General features: G+C 55.7%; 7 protein-coding genes across 7 annotated transcripts; all 7 read right to left on the minus strand.

Annotated features, from left to right (window-relative positions):
- Positions 1-381: 381 nt before the first annotated feature.
- On the minus strand, positions 382-4,389 carry C8A04DRAFT_11241 (AAA domain-containing protein; the record flags this gene model as incomplete). Its single annotated transcript, XM_062776895.1, has 3 exons — positions 382-2,205; positions 2,272-4,194; positions 4,267-4,389. 3 exons carry the CDS (start codon positions 4,387-4,389, stop codon positions 382-384), a joined length of 3,870 nt encoding a protein of 1,289 aa, XP_062638145.1.
- A 701-nt stretch (positions 4,390-5,090) lies between these two features.
- On the minus strand, positions 5,091-6,141 carry C8A04DRAFT_27499 (uncharacterized protein; the record flags this gene model as incomplete). Its single annotated transcript, XM_062780310.1, has 4 exons — positions 5,091-5,464; positions 5,581-5,769; positions 5,923-5,931; positions 6,075-6,141. 4 exons carry the CDS (start codon positions 6,139-6,141, stop codon positions 5,091-5,093), a joined length of 639 nt encoding a protein of 212 aa, XP_062638146.1.
- A 1,487-nt stretch (positions 6,142-7,628) lies between these two features.
- Positions 7,629-9,165, minus strand: C8A04DRAFT_36344 (uncharacterized protein; the record flags this gene model as incomplete). The annotated part of the gene is made up of 3 exons (XM_062783496.1): positions 7,629-7,783; positions 7,864-9,010; positions 9,076-9,165. The coding sequence occupies 3 exons, from the start codon at positions 9,163-9,165 to the stop codon at positions 7,629-7,631; spliced, it is 1,392 nt and encodes a 463-aa protein (XP_062638147.1).
- A 1,463-nt stretch (positions 9,166-10,628) lies between these two features.
- Positions 10,629-11,772, minus strand: C8A04DRAFT_36345 (uncharacterized protein; the record flags this gene model as incomplete). The annotated part of the gene is made up of 4 exons (XM_062783497.1): positions 10,629-10,963; positions 11,010-11,086; positions 11,123-11,645; positions 11,718-11,772. The coding sequence occupies 4 exons, from the start codon at positions 11,770-11,772 to the stop codon at positions 10,629-10,631; spliced, it is 990 nt and encodes a 329-aa protein (XP_062638148.1).
- Positions 11,773-14,455: 2,683 nt separating this feature from the next.
- On the minus strand, positions 14,456-17,143 carry C8A04DRAFT_27502 (mitochondrial D-lactate dehydrogenase 1; the record flags this gene model as incomplete). The annotated part of the gene is made up of 5 exons (XM_062780311.1): positions 14,456-14,548; positions 14,851-14,931; positions 15,169-15,263; positions 15,444-16,715; positions 16,855-17,143. 5 exons carry the CDS (start codon positions 17,141-17,143, stop codon positions 14,456-14,458), a joined length of 1,830 nt encoding a protein of 609 aa, XP_062638149.1.
- Positions 17,144-17,848: 705 nt separating this feature from the next.
- On the minus strand, positions 17,849-20,476 carry C8A04DRAFT_11186 (uncharacterized protein; the record flags this gene model as incomplete). Its single annotated transcript, XM_062776870.1, has 3 exons — positions 17,849-18,352; positions 18,737-19,904; positions 20,361-20,476. The coding sequence occupies 3 exons, from the start codon at positions 20,474-20,476 to the stop codon at positions 17,849-17,851; spliced, it is 1,788 nt and encodes a 595-aa protein (XP_062638150.1).
- Positions 20,477-21,427: 951 nt separating this feature from the next.
- Positions 21,428-23,657, minus strand: C8A04DRAFT_27504 (amidase signature domain-containing protein; the record flags this gene model as incomplete). The annotated part of the gene is made up of 6 exons (XM_062780312.1): positions 21,428-22,440; positions 22,521-22,641; positions 22,705-22,721; positions 22,781-23,291; positions 23,347-23,449; positions 23,524-23,657. 6 exons carry the CDS (start codon positions 23,655-23,657, stop codon positions 21,428-21,430), a joined length of 1,899 nt encoding a protein of 632 aa, XP_062638151.1.
- Positions 23,658-24,148: the final 491 nt, after the last annotated feature.

The following is a 24,148-nucleotide window of genomic DNA, read 5'->3' on the forward strand; positions in this document are numbered from 1 at the left end:
ATCCCTTGTACATACAGGTAGGGTGTTAAGGTAGTTTGGATTCTTTCTGGGACCAAGGGGGCGGATGGAGTGGGGTTGTTGGGTTTTTGTGTTCACGACTCAGTGGTGTGTTTTCATCAATGTCTGGATTCGGGATATATCCAACGAGGTATGAGATACGAGACGAATCAATAGCCAAGACAGACCACAACAGCCTCTTGAGGAAGACGAAGCGGGTGCACTGTGTTGTTGTACTGACCGACTGACGAGTTGTGGGATGATATGTTGTATTATTGCAATGCAGACGTAGCCCCAAAACACCAAAACGACCTAGATTCCTTCCTCTTTTACCCCTGAGATACTAGAGTAAGCCCCAAATTATCACGCTAAAAGGCCCCTCCCTCACTCCATAATCCGGGTAATGCTCTCCCTCACAATCACACTATTCTGCTTCTCGTCCCGCTTCACCCGATAGAAATCATCGCAGAAATCACTGCACTGCATATGCTTCAAGAACTCCTCGTCGTGCGTAATCACAATCAACTGCAGATTGCTCTGCGCGCGGCGCGCCTTGATAATCCCGTGCAGGCTCTCGGCCAAGCTGCGGATATTGTCACTGTCGAGGTTCGTCGTCGGCTCGTCCAGCGCAATCAGCCCGCAGTTGACGCCAAAGGACTCGGCCAACGCCAGACGGATGATGATGCTGGCCAGCACCTTTTGGCCCGCGCTGCACCGCCCGCGCATGTCCATCTCGGTGTCCCCCTTCACCATCGAGACGCGGTAGTTGTAGTTGCGCTTGCCCGTGCCTGAGCCGGCGCCCGCCTCGACGTCGGACCGGATCTGGATCGTGTCGATGTCGGTGCCTTGGTATGTGCTCTGCCAGAGCTCGCCGATGGTGCGGTTGATTTCTTCCATCTTGAGCGAGTGGAAGCGCATGATGGCGTGGTCGAGCGCCGCGGTGCCGCGGCCGAGATCGTCGATGGCTGCCTTGGTCGTCTCGACTTTGATGTGGGACTCCTTGAACTTGGCCTTGGCGTCTTTGAGTTCGATGCTGTACTCCTCATCGAGCCGCTTGAACTCGCTGTCCTTGGTGGTGAGGGTCCCCACCAGCCGCTCGCGCTCGGCGGTCAGCTTGCTCCGGCGGGTCTCGAGATACCGTGCCTCTTGCGTGAGGCGGTCGTAGTCCTCCTGGGCGTTGCGTGACTCGAGCTCGGCAATCTCTTCCTCCAGCGTGTCGCATTCGCGGAGGTTCTTGCGGTAGGTCAGGTTGTCTGCGATGTTTCGTTTCTTAGCATCGCTGTTGTCAATCTCCTTGTTGAGCTTGTTGATCTGGACCGTCAAATCCTTCATCTCGCTTTCGAGGTTCGCGATGGCGGACTCCAAGGTGGCAATGGCGCGCTGGTTCGAGGCCAGGTTGGAAGGGCCGCCGCGGTCGAGGTACTCCTGAATCTCGGTGTTGACCATCTTGAGCTCGCTAAACGTCGTGGCAATCCCGTCTCGCTCTTCAGCCACCTTTTGCTCCTTTGCCCTGCCCTGCTGACGCACCTCCTCCAACGCAGCACGCGCGCTCGCGATTTCTGGTTCTAAGCGTTCTACTTCCTTGTCGGCTTCCTGAATGGTCTCTCGCAATTGCAGCTGCTCCTCTTTACACTTGCGGATGGATTCTTGGAGATTCTTCTTCCGCTCCAGCTGTTGGGCAGCCGTGCTGATCTTGTTTCTCAGCTCGAGCCGTTCCACCTCCAGCTGCCCGACGAGGTCCTTCAACCGCTGCCTCTCGCTGGTGAGCTTGCTAAGCTTGGCCTGGGCAGCCCGCGTCTGCTCCGCGCAGGCCGTCTGTTCCTCGTTGATCTCGTCGGGACTTCGCATTGAGACGCTTGACGACTGTTGTGACCTTTCCACCTGCTTCTCGGCCTCGATGATGTCCTTATGTGCCTGTGATATCTTGAGCACGTTCTTCCCGAGCCCGTCGACTTCCTGCTGCTTCTCCTCCGCTTCCCGGAAAGCCAAGTCCTGGTCTTCCAGCCGACGGACCAGCTCCTCCCTCTGAGACGAAGCCGAGTCGATATCCTTAGTGATTGACGGGAGCTCTGCCTCCAGGCGCTGGTAGCTGTCGTACTGTGAGCGCACAGCTTTGAGAGTCTTGATCTGTTCCGCAAAATGAACCTGGTCCTCCATCAACTCCTCCTTATCCTCGTCGGTCAACTTCTTTGCGATCTTGTCCAGGAGCTTCGACTTGGCTGTCTGCTGGTCCTTGAAATCCCGCTCGCAGTAGTAGCATTTGTTGAACCGTACGGCCCGATCCTTGATGCTCGCGTAATGCTTTTTCATCTCGTCGTACAGTTTCAAGTCCGTCTCCGTTTGGCTAAGCTCGGTCTCGATGCTCTCCAGCTCCTTGGTGTAGTCCTCGATGGGCGGCGAGTCGGGGTTCCGCACATCCTTAAGTGCCTTCATGACCGCTCGCTTGCAGTTCTCCCTTTCCGTCGAGAGTTTGCTCTGTCGATCTCGCGCGTTGCTGAGTTTGTACTCGACCTGCTTCAGTTCTTGCTGGGTAGCGTCTTTCTGCTTCCTTCGCTCCGCAACGACGCTGTTCTGGAGTTTGAGCGCGTTCTGGAACTCGGACTCGATGGTCTCTGGCTGCCAGTCCTCGCCGATCAGAGCAGAAAGCGGCTCACTCCAGGTCTTTTTCAGAATGTCCAATTCCCGGCGCCGTTCCGAAAGCTGTTTCTTCCGCAGATCGAGCTGGGCCCGCTCGGACGCCAGCCTCGTACACTCGACGAGTTCTCGCGCCAGTTTCGCGGATTGTGCTTCCAGGTTCCAGATATCGTCGTTGGCCTTCTTGATGTGCGTATCTAGGTCAGCTCCTTGTTCCTCGGTCCTTGCAGTCTCCATCCTGCCCTCGAGCTCCTTCATCTCAGTCCGTAGCACGGCCTCCGCGCCTTCGTCAATATCTAGCCTGCTCAACTCGCCCTGAATCGTGGCCGATTCCTTGCCAACCGTAATGATGCGTTGCTTCGCGGATGCGCGGTCCCGAATGAGCGAGGCTTTCCGGCTCTCGCGCTCCGTGATCACGGCCGACTTCTTGTCGAGATCCTCAGCGTTATCACGCTGAAGGCGCTCCAGCTCTCGTTTCTTGTCGTTCAAGGCCTTTTGAATCCGCTCGTTGAATGCGGTGATTCGTCGGTCGTCCAAGTCCCCGTCGTAGCCTCGGAGTTCGTGGCGAGTAGCTGCCTCGTGTATCATGCGGTCTCGTGTCTCGAGTTGGCGCTCATATTTGTCCTTGTCGGACTGGTGCTTGCCCTGTTCGGACGCCTTGGCCGTGTGCTGCTCCCGGGACGACTTGAGATCCCCTTGAAGTTCGTGGAATTGTGACGCTTTCCTGTCCCGATCAGAGACTGTCTTCTCAATCGTTTGCTCGTATTCATCGAGCGTATTCCTCAGAACCTGGTCCGTGTCTGACGATTCTTCAATCCGACTGCGCAGCTCCTGAACGGCTTCCTTCTTGTACTCGAGCTTCTCCGTTTTCGTCTGGAGGTCGTTCACGATCCGAAGAAAGCTGTTTGCCTGCTCATGCTTTGACTTGATTTTCGCCTCCTCTTCCTTCATTTGCCCCGTGAGCTCGTCCCACTTGTCCTGGCCCTCTTGAATATCCCGTGTCAACTGAGCCATCAGCTTGTTGACCTTGTCTGCCCGCTCCTTGTTTGATTTATCCTGGCCTTCCTGCAGCTTCAGTTCCCGCAGCTCTTCGCCCTTCTTCTTGCGCAAAACTTTGAGGTTGTCAATGACCTTGGTGTATTTCATAGCCTCGAAAATCTCGTCAAACCGCTTCTTGAGAGCAGCAGGCTCGCTCATGGGCCACAGCGACTCGTCCTGGTGGCAGAAGATGACAGTGTCCAAAACAGCCGGGGAGACGCCAAGCTTCTCCGGAGCCAGTTTGTCGAGCTCCATGACCCGGGTGGAGATGACGTGACGCTCGCCATTGTTGCGAAGCAGCAGACTGCCTTCCAATGTTTTTTGCGACCTTGTGTTCTTCTTCACCATCAATTGTATGTTGCGTGTGATGACGTAGGATTCGCCGACGGTCGATCGAAACGAGACCTTGACCTGGGCGCGGACATCTTTCTCGCCAGCGAGAGTGGGATCGTGGATGAAAGCGCCGCCCTTGCTGTTGGGTGGGAGCTCGCCTGTGGTCGCATACTTGAGGCATTCGATGATGGTCTACCAGAGACTGTCAGCGACGATGGGCACAGAACTAATCCACTTGATCCCCCTCCTCAAGGCAAAACCTACCGTCTTGCCTGAACCATTGTACCCGACAATGAGGGTGAGTGGGGTGTTGAACGCGATAGTCTCTTGGTGTTGGGGCCCAAAAGACCGCACACCAAGAATAGAGAGCTTCTCAATCCGAGACATGATGATACTGCGACGGGAACAAGCCCAGGCCAAGGGCAAGTGAAATCAAATCTTCCATGCGATATCGGTTGGCAAGGGAGGCTGATTGCTTGATTGAAGGGAGCGAAACTCTTCAAGCTCTGTTTACCGCGCTTACTATCTCAGAGAGTAGTTCCTATGAGCCTCAACAAGGGTCGTTTAGCTACCGACGACTAAATCCCGAGTATCGTCGATGCCGATCTCAAGGGCGCGTCTCGTCGCGGATTCGAGTGGAGGCGGGAGAATGGCACAGAAGTTGTCGCGTGGGCACGTGCAGTAGATGGCCAGCGGCTAGGCATCCAAAGTGGGGCACGATCGTTCAGCCCATGTTTCCACTAGTGCCAAGAAAGCCAAGAGGAAGCCAAGAGTTCAGGGCCCTGGCGTGCGTGGGTTCTGGTTGATGAAAGCCCGAAACTCCACGACTTGAAACCAAACAACAAATATCAACAAAGGAAGCCGGCATGTGATAACTATCGCACCTTGGGAGGAACTAACGCCCCACAATCCATTTCTGCTTCTTATATTTACTACAAGACGGGCCGATGATAACAAGTCGGCCCTCAAGCAAAGCACGATGGTTCATCAAGGGAATAGCGAGCCTAACAGCCTGTTGGAGATCCCAACGCAAGGCGCGAGACAAGCACAACAAATCATCGAATCCCGAATTGAACCGACGCCCTCGCTCAAAGGAACTTCGACGCAAGCCCCAGCAACCCATCCAGGCCACCACCCGCACCCGCGCCAGCGCCAGCCGAGCCGCCCTTGCTCTTCAAGTACAGCTTCAGCGCCGTCTCACCCGCCTTCTTGACAGCGCTCTGCTTGTCCGCGCCCGGCTCGACATTGCCCTGCGACGCCTGGGCGTCAAACAGTTTGGCGGCTTGGGCCATGGCCAACCCGACAAAGGCGTTCTGGCCGCCCTTGCCCTGAGCCTGGCCTTGGTCGCCCGAGGTGAACAGCTTCAGGGCCTGCAGGGCGGCTGCGCTGCCCACGGAGGAGGACGAGGCCGGGCCCTGGGAGTCGCCGCTACCAAAGAACTGTTTGTGGGATTCGATGGTGTCTGTCGGGTGTTGGGTTTCACAGCGTGTTAATAATAACCGCTCGAGGCACCTCAAGACGGTGGTGGTCTTGGAATAGGGAGGAGGGGAGGGCAAAGATGACGGGGGCAAAACTAACGCTTCTCGTCTATATCCTCATTTCCGATCTGTGCCTTGGGCTTTTCCTGCAGCAAGCTCCCTAGAACGTCCTTAAAGAAGTCCTGGTCCTCGGGTGCATGGCCGGCCGCTACCGAGGCGGCGCCTTGGAGGTCTTCGTCATCGTCGTGCGAGGCACCACCGCTCGGGGGGTAGGCGCCTCCGTGGGTCACTACGAAAAACTTGTTATCGAAGGAGCCCCGGAGTAATGGTCACCCCCGCTCATCGGCGGGGCGCGCGTGTGTGTGGCAGATAGCTCAGACTCTCGATACCCTGACTACGAGGCCCGCGGGACGAGAAGCAAAGGGGGTATGGGCATGCGTACCGTTGCCACCTAAAGACACGGGAACGAAACATTGTTAGCAACCCATGAACACCTCCTGGTATGCACGCGAGTACAACAGTGCAACAGGTACTATTACGTAGGCCGTCAGGGGTAAGTGGAAGGAGGGGTCAGCCACAACCAACTCGACTCACCTTGAGGACGCTTGTCGTCGTCGTCACCGAAAACCTTGTCGACGGCCTTTCCGAGAAGCTTATCCATGTTGATGACAAGTCAAACAACCTTGATACTTTGGTTCTGCGACGTCTGCCACGGGTTTTGGGTTAATTGCGACTCCTCAATGTAGAACCTCTAAGCCTCAGCGTCCCACAACACGCTTTGGCAAGCTTGGCAAGCTTCTAAGTTGGCAGGGAAAGTATCCCTGCTACAGGGTGGCGAGTAGACTGGCTTACTAATTTCCTTGGTATTGGTTTCAAGATCTTAGATTCTGTTGGGCAAGTTTCCGACAGGAAAGAAGAGGTAACAGTTCAATGCTTCTCCATCAATGAGGGGATAATGAGGAGAGAGGGGCAAACAGCATGACGGGACTCGGGGTGCGCGGCAACGCGGCTAGCGCCGTGGTGTGTGGGCCCAGTGACGCCAGAACAGCTAAACTGAGGGGCAAAGTTGGACAAGCACAAGCTTCCATCTCTAAACTTACACTAGCTCGAGACGAGCGAGGCGAATTGCTTTCACCCATTTCGAGCCAACCAGTGGTGGCGGCGGTCACAGTTTCAATGTAGTGTATCAATACCGAATGACGGGACTTGATGAAGCTAAAGACAAAAATGATGCATAACTTTTTTATTGCGCCGTCCATCCAGTCTGCTCCCACTGCATGTGACAAGGCGGATGAGGAGACGGCCGTTGGGGCAACACGCCGGGCCGTCGCTAAATAAAAAGAAATACACACCACCGTTGATGATGCAGCCCAAACGTGGGCTTTATGCAAGGGGTCGTCCAAAACTGGTGTCCCAAAATGCTACATGTTTCCAAGAACGTTGAAGGAAGTCGAAAAGAGCGAAAGAAATACCAACCTGCCTGAAGCGCCCCTCGCCAAAAAAACTGCTAAAAGAAACACTCCTGAGTCCACCCCCTTAACCCCCCTTTCCGAGAACCACCAAGTATGAAATATGATTGTAACCTGATCCGAACGTTTATTGAGACCCGGAAGTGTATACAATGGATTTTGGGTCGTTTCTTGTCATAAGTATCGTGCGCTGAAACGTATCCTGCGTGAGCCATCCGGTAACCTCCCCAGCCAGAAGTGTGTCGAGTGTGAGTTAAGTAATTGTGTATGTTGTGTAATATCCATAGAAAAAGATGGCCTCTGCCTCCAATATCCCATTCCCGCTTGATTTTTTATGGTCTTTCTCCGTGCCCGAGGCTGTAGTTGAAGGAGAGTTCGTCTCGCCAGGAGAGAAGCGCGCGTGTGACTTTCGTGTTTGTCTAATCGGTCACAATAACGGAATTTTATTGTGAGCCCCCGACTAAAACGGGAACGGTTAGCATAATGCTCCAACCTAATAGACCTCTCTCCCGTAAACACAGGGCTCGGAGGTACTAGAATGGGGGCTTCGCCATATGTGGGACACCCGGGCCAAAAAAAAAAGAAGGGGAAAAAAGACTTACCAACCACACCAAAAAGAACACCATCCCCTTCGTCGGCCACCTGTGATGCGGGTGGGGATAACCGCACCTGCGAATTCCTATGACACCGCATCGGCCGCTGCAGGTGCGTGGTCCGAAGCTCCCGTGACGGCGCTCTTCTTTTTCTCTCTCTTCGCCCACCGCAGACCGCAAGCGTTGCAGAGCGTCTTCGGGCCACCGGGACCTTTACGCCATTCGGGAGATTCGAGGGTACCTAAGGTAATAAGTAGAGGAGTCAGCCCCTGCCTCTTTTCCTCCGCCCATATACATGCTCCGGGCGTATATCCAACTTACCGCAGTCTGTGCACACGTATTCTTCGGCCAACTTAAGTTTCTTCTTCTTATCACCAGTGCGATGGTCCCTGTCGACCGGGATGGCAATGCCAGCGTCACCCGTAATGAGAGCTGGACTGGGGTTGCCGGTGGTAAGGCCGTGGCTGCGTTCGCCCTCTTGGTAACGCAACCCAGTGAGCATCTCGATGGTATCGGCATGGGTGTTGCCGATGGAAGCCCGCCGAGTGCTAGCGTTACTCTCCGTGCGGCCACTATCGGCCGAGACGCGGGCGTCGCGGGCCGCGGCCGGGCTGTCTGGCTGGAAACCCGCTCCGCCGAAACGCAGGCCTTTTTCCGATGGCGTGGTCTCCTGGCTTTGCTGCCACGACTTCTCGGATTCCTCTGCCTCCTCCTGTTCCTCCTTTCGGAGCTCGGCAATCTTACGACGGAGGCGCTCGTTCTCCATTTTATGTTCTAGGAAGGAATCGAGCAGCGCGGCATTCTTAGTCGGATACGGACGAGCCATCATGAAGACGGCCTGGCAGAAGGGCGTCTGGTTGTTCGGATTGGGCGCAAATTTAGCTGCCGCGATGTGGGCGTGGCCGACCGACTCAAACACGGCGTAGGCGCCATCCTTCCTCTTCATGCGATAAAAGACACGGAACGAGGCGCCCGAGGCGATGGACGCATTCAACTCCGAAGTGAAGACACCCACGTCGTCCGGGTGCAACAAGTCCTGCATGAGGAGGTCACGAAGCTCGGCTGGCTTGTAGCCAGTCAAGTTCTCGGCGCTGGGCGAGACGTGCTTAATCCTCCCGTTGGCATCTAAAATGTGTAGTAGGTCCTTGAGCTCCTCAATAACCTTGGCGGCCCAGTTACGCCGCTTTGTGAACTCGGTTAGTGCGCTTTGGTCCTTTTGGGGCCCGGCACTAACGGGGTCGCGAGACGGGTTGTTGGCAGAGCTTTCATCGTTAGGCGCGGGGTATACGGCCGCAGGTTCGCCGTTGCCCTCGTCGGGGGTGATGGCCGATGTTGGAACATGGTTCGGCGGGGCATCGAAGGGAGGGGCCGCACCGATGGTGTCGATTGGGTCGAGGGTCATAGACATGGTATCGTCAAACGAGTAGAACAAGTTATCTAGAGGGATAAATGGTTCCTCAGGGTGCATCTGAGTGGCCCAGTGGCCTAGTGTGTCAGTAGCCGGGACAGGCAAGAAGAAAGAAAACAGCAGACCTGCAGGGTGGACGTTTCTGAGGCGGTGCCTATGCCTAAGGGCATAATGAAGCCCATGAGGCTAGACGATAGAGAGCGTTGGTGCGACATGATAAACGAATAAAGCGGGGGAGAAGAAGGAAAGGGGAAGGGGGGCTAGGGGAGGGGGGAAGGGTGGGGAGGTCGCGATAGTCCCAAGCAGTATGAATATGTCGGGGCAATTGGGATCGAGAGGTGTCTCGCTCTAGGACAGGCCAAGAGGGGGTTAACGGGGGGATGGAAGAAAGGGTCTATTTGATCTCACGAATATTAGGAGCAATGGAACTACGGAGTCGAGGCGCTGCGCATTGTTGGTGGCGAGTTGTACCAGGAAAACGGATTCAAAATAGACGGGGGGAAGGGTAAGGAGGGCGTAGGAAGACGGGAGTGGAAGGAGGAGGATTGGAAGGGGAGGAAGACCAAAAATCGTTCCAGGTTTGGAACACGGCGGAGAGAAAAAAAAACGCTGTCGTACGTTGCCCTAACGGAGCTGGGGAGCTGCCAGTAGGAGCACCGAAGCGGGAGAGCGGGTAACAAACAGGGTGAATGAGCTGCGGGTGACGGGAATTGCGGGTTGAAAACGAACGGGCCAAGTGAAAATGGATGGTGGGATGACGCGAATTGGGGGGAAGGACCAGCTGGCCGAATGCGTAATGTCCATAGTAGACACGGTGGGCATTCGTTTCGGCGGTTCAATACTATGGTATTCAGTCATGGATGGGCTGGTTACCCGCTTGCGTTGTTCCAGACCCGTTGCTAGTCGGCCGCTGCGACGATCCTAACAGGATGGGCGGGGGCGGGGTGTCGGAAAGACAAGGAGGGGATGGGATTCCTGATTTCAACATGGGAATCTTGCGGACCCACCTGCCAAAAGTCCCTTGGACCTGGGCACTCCTTTTTGGGACTGGCTCCTCGGCAATCACAGGGGAGCAAGGGAGCCACACAGGGGCCCTTGTCTTGAGACCCCCCCGGCGCTATCACGCTCGGTGACTGGCCAATTCGGCCAGCGCTTGCGAGTCTCTGAGTGGGCTGCGAATTCCCAGCGGTACCGTTGCATCTCACCGGAGGAAGAGTTCCAGACGAGACTCGGAAGGCAGGAAGGAGGTATGGCTGCATGACTAAACCGCCCCAATGGGCAGATGTGTAAGGTCAATTTCTTCTCCCTATGCAAGTATCGAACCATTTCCCACTCTTTTCCGGGATGGGAAAGGAAAGAGTGGCAAAGACACTTGACGGTACGATGTGGACATGCATACATGGCATTTGAGACCACCCTCATCCCATTCTTTTAGGGCATACACAGTACAGCCATAACCTTGTAACCGGGGTTCCCCCTCGATCCTTTTTTTACGAGACGTTGAGCTGAGAAGATGAGGTTAACATCAACCACGAACTGCCGTATGTACGCAGTATGTACATACACTATGTGCATAAGCCACCAAAAAAAGGGGGGGTTCTCGAGGACATGAACCGAAGTTTCTTGCGTTCGACAAAATCGAAAACCATTTAACTAATGACAGTCCCGCCAGCACCTCCTACAACTGTTCACCCATACCGCTCACATCTTTGACCGCCTCAAAGTCGCGCAACAGACTCTCGAACTTGGCCGTGCCCATCTTCCATGCCGTCGCACCCAACGGCAGTCTCAACGGGACGCGCTCCCCGCGGCTAGCGGCCAGGTACAGCGCCTCAGCCACCGCCGCCGGCCGCATCATACCCACGCCCGACTGGATGCCCATGTTCACGTACGTTTCGAGTCGGCGCGCCGGCATGTCTGGCGCCGCGTAGGCAGGGTGTGGCCTTATGCGGGCTTTGCTGTGGCCCTCGAAGTTGGTCTTGACGCCGCTCGGTTCAACGATGCATACGTTGACTAGTTTTGGTTGGGGTCTTCGTCAGCGGACCGGTCAATAACTAACGGCAAACACATCGACGTTCCTGCGCATTGAGAAGCGCAGCGGGGTTGTTGACGTGGAGAGTATTATCGAGGGAAGCGCTTGTTAGGAAAAGGGCGGGCAGCAGCTGATCCGACTCACTGTTCCAATCGGGGTGCACCTCTCGTGCAACACTCTCAGAAAAGCCCTCAACGGCATACTTGGCGGCATGGTAGTAGGCGTGTCCTGGGAAGCCACATAGACCAGCCAGCGACGAGATGTTGAAGATGACCCCACCACGGCCGCTGGAAGGGGACGGGCGCATGGCCTCCAGGGCACGCGTGGTGATGCGAGCCGTCCCGAAAAATAGCGTCTCCATTTCTAAGTGCGCCTCCTCCTCGGTTGCTGCCTCCGTATCACCAGACAAGGAGTAGCCCGCATTGTTAACGACAACATCGAGGTGGAAACCGGCACCAAAATGCTCAGCAGCAGATGCAAAGGCGGCGTCGACTGAGTCTCGGGAGGTGACGTCCAACGGGAGCTTGAGGATGTTGCCGGAGTTGTCATCCGGTAGGTAGGACAGGTCAGCTGGGTTGCGAGCAGTCGCAATAAGTCGGTGTCCAGGTTTGCTAGCAATGAGAGTGGCGAGCGCACGACCGATCCCAGAGGAGCAGCCGGTTACTTGGGCATATCATAAGCTTGTGGTTCCCGCCCGAAGCGTCTTAGATACGGATCTCATGGTTCAAGACTTACTTAACCAGGTCGCATCGTCTGGGAGTTTGTAGGGCTTCGTGTTGACAGGGTTCATCGTTGTGCTGCGAACTATAGCTTGTTCTGTACTGCTCTCCGTCGTTCATTTTCACAAACAAGAGCTGAGAGGACAGGTTGAACAAATATAACTACGACCTATGCATCCTACGTTCAGTTCAAATCACCTCTTACCACAACTATTTTGATCTCTCTGAATCCTTTCGCTTCTTCATGAAGCTCACCGGCGTTTCAATCCCTCGGCCTACTCAATGGGGCTGACCGTGGCGGCACAGACAAAACCCACCGCGAGTCGATCATCCAGTCTCCTGGTCGACAACGCCAGCTCGGTTTCCAGCAGATCCCTACCTCGCATTCCTTCCAAAACTTATCTCGTCGCCCTTGACGCCATTTCAAGTCTCCGGATGGCCCCTTTCCCGCAGGCCGGGCGTCATGACTCATACGGCCCGGCTCGTTGAAACAGCACTCTCATCAAAAAGACCTCAAGAAGAACCGGGGAAACGGAAAGGGAAAAGAGAGGAGGAAAACGTAGTTCATCAGGAATGAACGGAAATTGGTCTATCAGGAGGCCAGCTGACAGATGCATAGTAACAAGAGCGACGGAGATAAAATCGTAGTGATGTCTTGTTTAGCTTCACCATCTACATGTCTTGGCAAACCACGGGCAGCTGGAAACCCCTGCCCTGGTGCCCGTCGTGTGAGACATTGCCGATCTGCCAAGCCAGGCTTCGTGAAGACAGCAAGCACCCAGTAATTAGTTAACGATAAACTTAAAACTAAAATAATACGTAAAATCACCTAAGCTAAACACTGTCGACAACACCAATGCATTTATAAATAAACATCACGTATACTCAGTAAAGGGTATGCAACTATCCGAAAACGCCGCCTGCAGCAAGCATCAGGCCGTTACGCACCATGCGTTTCGCCACCCACTAGTGCAGTGCAACAAGCAAGAACAAGGTCACACTTCCTCAACTCTGGTTGACAAGTCGTGCATCGGAAATCCGACGCCATACATGGCATTAAGCCGTCTTGGTCAAGTTTTCGGTGAGCCACGTTTTGAGGTTGCCGCGAGCCCCCTCCAACGTCCAACTGATTGGAAAACAACTGAAAACGCACCCGCGGAGATTCGCGTGCTCGAGCTTCACCCCTGGACCTTATCCGATCCCTTATGTTTTCCTCACTGCGTGGGAAACTGGGTCGGGGGAATGGATGGGGGAAGGGGATTGGGTGTCAAAACCGGTGAGCAAGGAATCATGTCTTTAAGAGAGCGTCAAATGCGTGTCTTGGATTGAAGCAGCTGGGAAGGGGGGGTTGGGGTGGGGCGGAGAGACACAAACAGGACCTGGGCCCATGAAAAAAATAAAACTGTGGTGGTTGATATCGAAATCAAGAATAGAGGGTTACCCTGACACATATGCAGCGGTCCCTGGGTGAGGTACATACGCAGTCGACATACGCAATGTACACTACAAGGAAGCTGGCGGTAATTCATCTCGGCAGCATCAACCAAAAAAAAAAAAGGCGAGAAAAGGCAATTCTCTCAGGTTTCCCATCCTGGGATATTCAGAATCCGATGATCTATTCGTAGTGTAGTGTCATCTTGCCACGGCCAAGGCCAATTCTTGCCAAACTGGGAAGATGGGATTTGGGGAATGGGAATGCCACACATCCCGACAAAGAAACAAAGCGGATTTCAAGAAACTCGGAACAAAAAGTCGCCCCTCGAAAAGTGGGGTTACTTAACAATCTGCTGGCATGATTGGGGGTTTGGTTTCAACCGTGATGCCTCGTGGAAAAACTTGCCCCTCATCACTCAGTCAGCGGTTCAATTCAATCAATAGCAAGCGGAGCATTTCGCCGATATCGGTTAGGCTCGCGGAAGCTCTCTCTTGCTTTCTCAAGAGCAAGCAAGGGACAGGCGACAATATCCTGAGAGCTCTCCCAATCGAGCATTTTCATTCGCAGCCAATATTCAGGGTCCTGGAGACTACGGCATGGACGGGAATCTCTGATCTGAAACCTGTAACTCTGGAGCCCACTCATCTGGCCACAATAACGCCATTGTCCACGCAATCTGAAAGAACTAGCAGCGTTTTCCCACATGCCTTGTCGCCCAAACACCCTTGCTGCCCCACGCTCAGGTTGTCAGGCTCTGAGGGTGAGCGACAGGGGAGATGGCAGAGAAGCAGAGCAACATGTAACAGTAACATCCTCAGTTGGAAGGGACGTGGGGCCCTTGCCGATATTGGAGACGACACTAGCGATTTCGACTCGAAACATCTGGGAACAGCCTCTCAAGGGTGTTTTGCTCCCTGAACTTGCTAATCCCGAGGCACGAGCAGGAGAGCAACAACAGCAGAGGGAAAGCCCTGAGAGGAGAAGGACGAGTGGCCAAAAGTGACAGATGACGTGGTTAGATTGGTACATACAGATATCCTCAGCTGACTTTACATGACCTGCACATGGACGGCGACAAGCAGCAGCAAGAGCCTTCCTTTATCACACAGGTTGATGAACACCCGCTGGACAAGCCCACATCCCCTACTGACCTAACAGCGCCACTGCAGTATGAGAGTGTCCAACCACCCTGCTGCTATGCACGGGAAGGAGACGGTTGGATCCGACCTGTCGTGCCTGTTTCGACGGTCCAGACTGCGAGTGCCTGACCATGGCATGGGGGCTTCACAAAGCGGTCCCCAACTTTTCCTTTTTTCCCCTTACCACTCCTTGATTTCCCCTCGCGCCGGCTTATGCACGCGCACGACCTTGTCACAGTTCAGCAGGCAGAGCGGGTCGAATGCTGCCTTGATCTGCACAGGAATTAAATCATTAGCATCTGACGTTGGGTGTTGGTAAGCCGATGGACCGGCTAGCCCGTTAACGGGGCGAGGCGTGGTGGGGGGTCGTGGCTAAGAAGGGCAAGGTGCCAGGGGGTGGTTCCGCCGCGTTTGCTGCGGAGTGGCCTTTCTCTCTCTGGCTCTTGTCCGTATCTCATTCTCCTTCTTCCTCGGAGGAGGATAGGAAACGAAAAATAGGACAAAACGAGGCTGGGGATTGGAGGAGAAAGCCGAGGGGAAGTGACGAAAGAAAAAGTTTGCTTTGTGCTGCTTACCCTTCTCATAGCATCCACGGTAGTCGTGCCCAGCTCGTGAGGCAGGTAATCGCGCTTGACAAGTCCGACACCATGCTCGCCCTGGGATAGATCGTTAGTCAAGGTCAGAAACGAGTACCACCATTGCTGACTTAGCAATGGAAAGGGTTGGAAAGTGTGAGATCCCATCTTGCAGGACAAGAAATCAAGGAGGGGGAGTGTGCATAATTATGGCCTGAGATATCTGCACTGGGCTTTGGTTTGCGATTGCAAATTTACGACCCGACGTTGCAGATATCACATTCAGGGTCCCTCAGGGTCCCTCAAGGTCCAACGTACCGTTACAGTGCCTTCCATCTCGACCGCCCGCTTCACCATCCGATGGACGCAGTCTTCGGCTAGCTCGCGCTCGACATTGTTATACAGGAGGATGACTACATCGGTTAGGTAAAAGTCCCGTTAGTTTGTGTTTCGTTGTTTTATGCATCCAGTATTTTCCGTATCCCACACCCCGCATTTTGCAAGTCACTCTTGACTGCGGTTGATGTTGGTTGGGCCGGGAGCGAGTGAGGGAAGAATAGGGGTTGGGGGGGGAGAGAGTGGAAGAGACGCACTATGAAAGTTGCCGTCGCCAACGTGGCCGACAATGGAGCTAGTCAGTCCCGACCTCTTGAGATCACGCTTGGTCTCCTCAATGATATCCGGCAGGCGGCTGACCGGCACGGCCACATCGCCGGTCCAGACATGATCACCTTCACGGCGCTGGCCCATAGTCGCCCAGAGCGCATCTTTCCGGGCGGACCACAGCTCGGTCTGTTCGGTCTCATCACGGGCAAAGTCGAACGACTGCCCGCCCGCGCGGCGCGACATGGTGCGGACCAGGTCGATCTGCTCCTTCACGCCCGCGGCGGTGCCGCTGAACTTGAAGAAGATGGTGGGCGCCTCGCGCCACTTGCGCGTGGTGTTGCCGAGCGCGTTGATGAAGCGCATCTGGTCGTCGTCGAGGATCTCGACGGCGGCTACGGTGACGCCGTCGCCGACGACACGCGCGACACAGTCAGCCGCGTGGCGGATGGTGGGGAAGCTGGCGACAGCGACGGAGGCCGCGGCGGGCTTGACACACAGCTTGAGCGTGGCCTCGGTGACTAGGCCGAGGGTGCCCTCGGAGCCGATGAAGAGGCGGGTCAGGTCGTAGCCGGCGCTGCTCTTGCGCGGGCGCTGGCGGGTCTTGATGACGGTGCCGTCGGCGAGCACGACGGTAAGCGAGAGCACCCACTCGCGCATGGTGCCGTAGCGGTAGGCGTTGGTGCCGCTGCAGCCTGTCCCGATCATGCCACCAATCTGGGCGCCCGGGCCCGGGTCGGGCGGGAAGAAGAGGTTGTGCTCGGCCAGTTGCTCGTTGAGGTTCTCCCAGCCGACGCCCGGCTGCACCACCACATCCAGGTCCTCCTTGTGCAGCGCGATGACCTTGTCCATGCGGCTAAAGTCGATGCAGATCCCCCCATGCGTGGGGGTGTAGTGGCCCTCGAGGCTGGTGCCGCCGCTGTAGCCAACGACGGGGATGTGCCGGGTATGACAATTCTTCATCACCGCGGCGACCTGCTCGGTGGTGGACGGATAGACGACGCAGAAGGGCTTGTGCGCTGGATCGGACTGGTGCGACGACCAGTCGGACGTGGCATGCGCCTTGATGTCGTCCTCGACCGTGCTGACATTGTCCCGACCGACGATGGCCACAAAGTCGGCCCACGCGGCCTCCAGATGCGCCGGGTTCATGTTGTACTTTGGTTGGCGGCCAGTACCGAGGGGCAGGGTTGAATCGGGGTCGGGTTCGCGGGGGTATTTGAAGCCGAGGTACCACGATACGGAGCCGACGAAGAAGAGCACTAGGCGCAAGGAGACAGTTAGTTAGAGAGACGCACTTCCAGAGCAGCCGGTTGACCTTGTTCCGTATCATGTAACCCATTTTTATATCCTGAACCCCACGCTTTGTATTGAACTCAAAAAATAAGACAAAAAACTCACTGAACGTAAGACTAAACGCCCTCGCAAGCGAACTCTCCGGCCGCACTCTCGCCAACCTCTCCAGATCCGCCTTCTCGCGCGCCAGCCGTCTCGTGATACTGCCCGTCAACTGGCCCGAAAACGACGGGCCTTCTGGCGGCGGCTTTGGCAGCGGGGCCGGCTCGAACCGGTTGAGAAACTTATTCCGCGGTCCTGTCGTTGAAAAGTGGGCGGTTGTCGTTGCGCGGGATACAGAAGAAAGGCGGGGCAGGAGAAGGAGACATGCTGGGCGGTTGACGGTCGCGGTCATTGGTGTGGGTGTGAGGAAGGACGTGGAATATGAGGTTGTTGATGTCTTTGCCATTGACGTCGTTGTCAAGCAGCGCGCTGTGCCCATTGTCGTCGTCGTCGTTGTCGTCCTGGACGTCGTTATCCGATGTCGTGCCAGCCCGTGGGGCATTTTGCCCGCGAGCCGCGACATGGTCGCACGGGGAGAGGGTAGTCTCAAGTGTAGTCTCAATTGACCTGGAGATTGAGTTCTCGGAGCCTATCTCGGGGAAGCCTCATGCCGTCGTTGGAGGTGGTGTTCTCGGATCTGCCGGTCGAGAGAACGCCAAGAACTGGTTTTTGAAGTTCGATCGGATCAATGGAAAAATGGTCAGAGCTCCCTCGGTGATGGTGTGGAGCCCCGCAATGGAGTGCTAGAGCAGGGGTGTCTGATGGACGACCCCACGACGATGACATTTCGAGATACGGTACTGGGTATTGTACCTACTGTGAAGGAAGACCGAGGAGTGTCGATTCAAGAATAATATTATATTGATATATTGCTACCGAATCTCATCGCTTGCGCCATGACTCTAAACGCAGTGCCCGTTGAACGACCCAGTCCCCCGATACTCCCATACTACCTGGAGTGGAAAGGAATACGGAAATAAAACGCCGCATGGTGAATAACCAATTCCTCGGATCGGGTATATTTATCCTTTCCACCATCCACCATCCACCAAACACCCTAAGGCCATCTTGCATCATCCCCCGGCACAATGTGCACCACAAACGTCGGCGCCCCCTTGCCCTCCACATGCGACAGGTACATGTCCAGTTCGTCGTCGTCGCTCACCGGCAGCGGGAGCTCGCCGCCCTTACCGTCTTTGACCATCCCCTCAATCTTATAGCACAGCCCACCGCGCGTTTTTTGCAGCGCGGCACTCTTGAGCGCCGTCATCGTCCGCGCCTCGAGCGACCCGATCCACTGCCGCTGCACACCCTGGAACATCATCACGGCCGCCGGACTAAGGCGGAAGAATGCGGCGAGCCCAGTGACGTTAGTCGTGTTGGTGGTTTCGGCGGCTGGGACTGGTTCTGGCTGCGCTTGACGCTGGGCCTGAGGAGGAGGCTGAGGATGAGGTGATTGGTGTTGCTGCTGTTGAGGACGACCTTGAGCCTGTGTTTGCTGCTGTGTAGTACCAGGTGTCTTAACACCCAACTGGGCATCGACCATTTGCTGATCCGGCTGCTCGCTACCAGCCAAGGTCAACCGTGCATTGACAAACGGGGCTGGTTGCTTTTTCTTGGTCTTAGAGCCAGGCGGCCGGCCGCGCCGCCGGGGATTCGTTGACGGTGGCAGTGTCAGCCCCGGTGCCATTCCCGGTTCCAATTCTTGTACCGGCGCGGGAGGCGCCCCGGATGCAGTCTCCGACACGGTCATCGCAGAGGTGTCTGCTGTGTTCCCTCCTCCCCCTTGCGCCGTCGCTGGCCCCTCCGAAGACGGATCTTCCATCACCGTGTCTTCGGCCCCCGCCTCGGCTCCCTCTTGCTCAGCGGCCGCCTCCGCAGCCTCCGCAAGCTGCTTCCGTTTCGACTTTGGCTTCCAGACTGGCGTCTTCTCCGGGCCCAACACGATCGGTGGCGGCGTGGTCCCCAAGCGGCACGCGTCTGCCCGGTACCGCCTCATGGTGTCCCGACAGACGGCCTTGACCGCCTTGATCTTGCGCTCATAATCCGGATCGTCTGCGGCGACCGCCATGATTTTGCTCATCTCGGGTGACTCCGCAAGCCAGCGCTGCCGGAGCTCTTCAAAGAAGTCTGGCCCTTCCTCTAGCTTCGACGTGAACCGCTCCCGGACCAGCATGTTGTAGAGGTGCGCGCGGACTCTCCGGCCCTGGGACGGGTTCAGGCCCAAGATAACTTTTGCTTCGGCAATCTTCATCATGGTAGCCTCGGTGCGGATCCGCTTGGTCACATCGCACGCGATGATCTCGATGGCCAGCCTCTTCTTGTCCAGGTCGGTCTGGTCCCACATCACGGAGCGCAGGTGCATGCTCTCACGAATCAACCGATCTTTGAGCGCCTCCCACCGTTCCGGTCCCACCAACGTTTTCTTATACACCCCCGAGTTCACGCAGATATTGTAAAACTTCTCTCGCAGATCCAGGTACGGTTTCTGTTCCAGCTGCAATATCATCTTCGCCTCGCCGAGCGTGGTCTCCGAAGGGAAACGGGGCGGGCACGGTGGATCCGGGGGCAGGCCCGCGTACTTCTTGGTGTGTCGGCGCCGCTTCTTAGTCAGCCATCGCTCCTGGGCTTGAGTTTCGTACAGTTGCCTGCGGTAATCGCGGCGCGCCTCGCGCATCGCGTTGAGCGTCTCCTCCTGCACCTGCGCATCAGCTGGTTCCAGCCCGGTCGCCCCGTAGTTCCAGTAATTGCTCTGGTCCTCTTGCGTTCCGGGCTCCTGAGGCCTGCTGTCATCGCCGCTGCCAGTCTCATCGTCCTCATCACCACTATCCGCCTCTCCATCACCGGCCTGCCCCCCTTGGGCCCCCGGCCTGCGCGGGGCAGTCGCGAGATTGAAACCGTTCAACTTCCATCCGTTCTTGTGCCGGATGCGCGACAACTCCCGGTCGCCGCATTTGAACCCTTCCTCGGTGAGCATAGTGAGCATCTCCTTCTGGGTCAGGTTCCGTTCCCATAGCTCCTTGACCCGTGCCACAAGCTTCGGATCTTTGTAGGCCGGGTTCTGTTTAGTGGGGAATCCCCAACGGCAAAAGGCACCTTGGAAGGCACGTCGACTGCGACGATGGGATTACAGTTAGTTCTATCGACGTCCCTCTCATTTTGTTTTCATCGCTTCTCGCAACGGGGGGCCAGCGGTGTTCTAGGTTAACCATTTTGACGGTTGTCAATAAGGCAAGATGGGATAAAAATAACAACAATGACGATTGAAGATGCTTCAGCGTCACAATCCTCTCAGCCTTCAACCAAGCGGAGGCAAGCAACCGGCTTTGGTCGGGCAAGGCAGGCTGTCAGGGGGTAGTACGGTGATCAAAAATACAGGATGCGATTGAAAATATATGGGAGAGATAACTAGATGGGTGGGTCGGCGGATGAATGGATGGGCGGACGAGAGGAGTGGGAGCTCAAAGTTGGTATGGGGCCGGGGGGTGTGGGCGTGATTATGGTGGGAAGAAAGGCCGCTACGGCGGTATCAAAAACCACAGCGAAAAGGAAACCCGATCTGGACTTACGACGGTGTGAAATTGTAGTTGACCCGCATGTACTCAACCACCTCCGATATCGACATGTCCTGCTCGACGTACAGTTGGCGACATGTTTCACGGTGCTGTTCCCAGCGAAAACCCATGGCTCTTATTATTGTTGCGCCGCCCGCGCGTGCGATTCATACAGGGTCGATGAGAGTTGAGCCGGATTGTTGGCGAGTTTGGGAGGTTGAGAGTTGTGGCACGCCGGAGGAGATTGCGCAGCTGGTAGAAAAAGCACTCTGCAGCGGGGCAAGATGGTCCGTGCGTTATACACCGTTGCTTGACAGTCATCTGCACTGTGCTTAGTACGGTATGCTGTTCTGGCGTTGGGCCCCAAGATTTATTGCACGTAACTACTATGGACAATAACTACACTAACTTCGGAAGTCAAGTAAGGAGGTAAGCGTACAACACCTCAGTATTCATTTCCTGATCTATTTGTCCATTTTATGATGTTCATGATCTGAGGTTGTGCAACCCATACTCAAAAAATTGACTCCATTACTATGTACACTTAACCCCGAGACTATTCGGAGGGAGGACTTGTTGTGGACTCGCTGCAGCTCGCCCTTGCCAAATACGACGTGCTACTCATACCTGTTGGTTGGACCACGTTCAAGGGGAGCAAGACGCAGACAAGGCTGCAGCCAAACCAAAGATTCAAATGCAAACGTGAAGAATTAAAAAAGCGCTCTTCTTCTTTCCTACCCTGGCGCGGCTCAAACGCGAACTCGTTGGATTTGCGAGCCGTCCATTCTCATCCTCAAACAGCCCAAAGGTACCCCAGGCACTCATCCACCTTCAGATCACGGGCTTCTTGTATCCCGTGAGTGGCATATATTGTCTCACTCGTCCATTCTCGTCTCAAATCCCTCCTTGCTGACAATTTTTTTCCCCGCTCTCGCTCCCCTTCCTTCACATTCGTGAGGACCTCTTAACATCCGTTCTCTTCCATGTCTGATGAATCTCTCGAGTTTTCTAAAATCCTTCTCCTCTTATCAACCCGTTCGATCTCCACCTATTCGTTGGTTACACATCTATTCTGCCCGTTCCTACTCGTCCTCACTCGACCCAATGCTCCCTCCCTTCACGCCCTTGCCCGCCTTACCTTTGGTTTTTTCCCTTATGTGGCGGCCAACTTCCGCTGCTTTCTGGGCGGCACCCAACGTATCGAACCACTCTTCTGGCTTAAGCCTCCCACCGGGATAAACCTCATTCAAATACGCCTCCCGCTCCCTCGCAAACCCTAGAAGTTGTTCTTCGGCGCCCCATTCACCCATGGCCATCAGCCCGACCGGTAGCTTCCCCTCGCCTTGTTGTGGATCGACATACCCCGCCGGGAATGTCACGGCAGGACACCCGGTCATGTTGGCCACCCACGCAAAGCTCATGTTGCGGATTGACATATTTCCGTCGAAGCAACCATAGGCTTGGTCGCCTTCAGTGATGGGCCAGCCCGCGATGGGCGTCGTGGGAGTGAGGATCAGCAGGCCGGGATACTTGGCGAACAGGTGTGCCACGTGCTGCATGATAACTGTGCGGAGCTGGCCATATTTAAGGAAGTCGACGGCGGGGGTATGGGACCCAGTGGCCACAACAACGCGGTTGGGGTGGTTGAGCAGACCGAGGTATCGGCCCGGGTCGTTGGCGCGGCCACGAGCGTCAGCGGCGGCTTCAGCGAGGCAGATGGCCGAGTGCGCGAGCTGGCCCTCGCGGAGGAAGGGCAGTTGGATGTCGACGACTTCGTAGCCCGCGCTGACGAGGTGGGCAAGGGACTCGTCAAAGATGCGAATGACATCGGGCTCGGCGATATCCGTCCAAGCACGGCAGACTCCGACGTATTTCTTGCGGCCGGCGTCGGGAGTCGTAGAGATGGCCAGGAGGCTTTGGACGGGGTCATCTGGGTTTGGCTGCGAGGCGAAGCGGTATGCAATAGTCAAGTCTGCGGCCGTGGCTGCCATGGGCCCGACCACACAAACAGACGAGCTGACATGGCACGTTCGATTATGTGTGGTTTTGATGCCATACACGCCGCAGAAGGCGGGCGGAATACGCATGCTACCACCTATGTTAAAGTTTCCCAGTAAGTAATTATGCCATCAGGTTCGTTGTCACTCATAGTTCGCCACAGATTCGACAACTCACCAGCATCTGTTCCGAGAGCGATTGGGATGAGACCTGCGCTGAGTGCAGAGCCCGCACCCGACGAAGACCCTCCAGGATAGTACGACGTATTGTACCAGTTGACCGCGGTTCCGGTCGATGGCTGCCTCTTTTATCAGTTCGTCTCTCCAACAGGCTGATTAGGCAATTGTAGCCAAACACTTACGTTACATCCGGTCGTGTCTACCGTCTTGTTAGTGAACGAATTATTCGTGGAATAATCGGAATCAACCCCAACTCACCCATCCCAACCTCATGCTGGTTCATCTTGCCAAGCATGATCGCTCCGGCTTCCTCCAGCGCCCTTACCGGCCAAGCCGACTCTTCTTTTACCTTGTTGAAATACTCCTCCGACCTGTCCACCTTCATCCCCATCCTTGACACAAAGCCCTTGACGGCGATGTCATCCTTCACACCAAACGGTACGCCGTCCAAGATGCTCAACGGACTCCCGTTCTTCCACCGCTCGGTCGACGCGCGCGCAGCCTCCAGCACGTCCATTGCCTTGGTCTGCGTCCAGGCAGCGCTGTACTTTGACTTCGGGCGGTAGACCAGGTCGACCTTCCCGAGCAACGCCTCGGCGACCTGCAACGGGGTCACCGCGCCGGAAGCGTACATTGCGTGGTAGTCAGCGGCGGAATAGAAACGTCCGCCGAGGTCCTCGGGCTGGGGCTGCGACAGCTCTGGGCCGATAGGGAGCATGTTGGACGTAGAAGATGAAAACGGGCTATCTGCGAGGGGGATGACATCGGGCTGAGGGAGTGGTTAGTAGGGGATATGGGGCCGGGACAACGACGACCACACGAACCTGAATTCGCCAAGGGACGCCATCAAGGTCAGGAATGTACTGCGCCTGTCCAAACTTGGCGTTGTTCCACAGCAGCTTTTGCACCAGTGGTAACCGCTCGATTCTACACAAGAGTTAGCCATCATCTTCATCTCCACCTTCACTCCCACCGGCCACCAAAATCCCCAAAACACATACATGATCGATGCAAGTGCAAGCGGCCGACCTCGCAGGGCCGGATTCTGGTCCTCCTCGACATGATACTCCAGTGACGAGGCAGGCGCTTCCTTGGCGCCCGGGTGGTTGGCGAATCGTTGCTTTGAGATTGCCATTTTTATTTACGGCGCCGGTACACGATACGGTCTCTAATGGCGGTTTAAGGGCGTTGGAGCGAGTGGATGGCGTTGCTCTTTGACTCGAGAAGGTTTGTCTTGGGTGGGTTTGCCGAGGTTCCGACTCAGTGGTTAAGCAACAGCCACCGTTATTGCTGACCCCAGAAAGTCGCACTTGGCGTCAGCGCTAACTAGCCTTAGCCGTCTTCGAAATGGGCACCCGGTTTTGGCAACAGAAGACCGATCCTTCTTGTTATGCTGGATTTTTTGCACTCAAGACTCGGAGATGGTTTTACGAAAACTGCCTCTTCCTTTGAAAGCTCCAGAGTTGTTTGCCAAGGGACAATGAACTTGGATTGTTTGGTGTCTGGGTAAGGTCGGGTCCCTCGATATCCTGTTTGATGGCGAGCTCAACCGTCAATGGAATGGAAACGTCGTCAAGAAGCCGGGCAGCAAGAAGCTCAATTGAAAACAAAAGGTTTGGAGAAAGA

The sequence above is a fragment of the Dichotomopilus funicola genome, assembly GCF_033296635.1.
Source record: "Dichotomopilus funicola strain CBS 141.50 unplaced genomic scaffold C8A04scaffold_21, whole genome shotgun sequence".
Classification (NCBI taxonomy): domain Eukaryota; kingdom Fungi; phylum Ascomycota; class Sordariomycetes; order Sordariales; family Chaetomiaceae; genus Dichotomopilus; species Dichotomopilus funicola.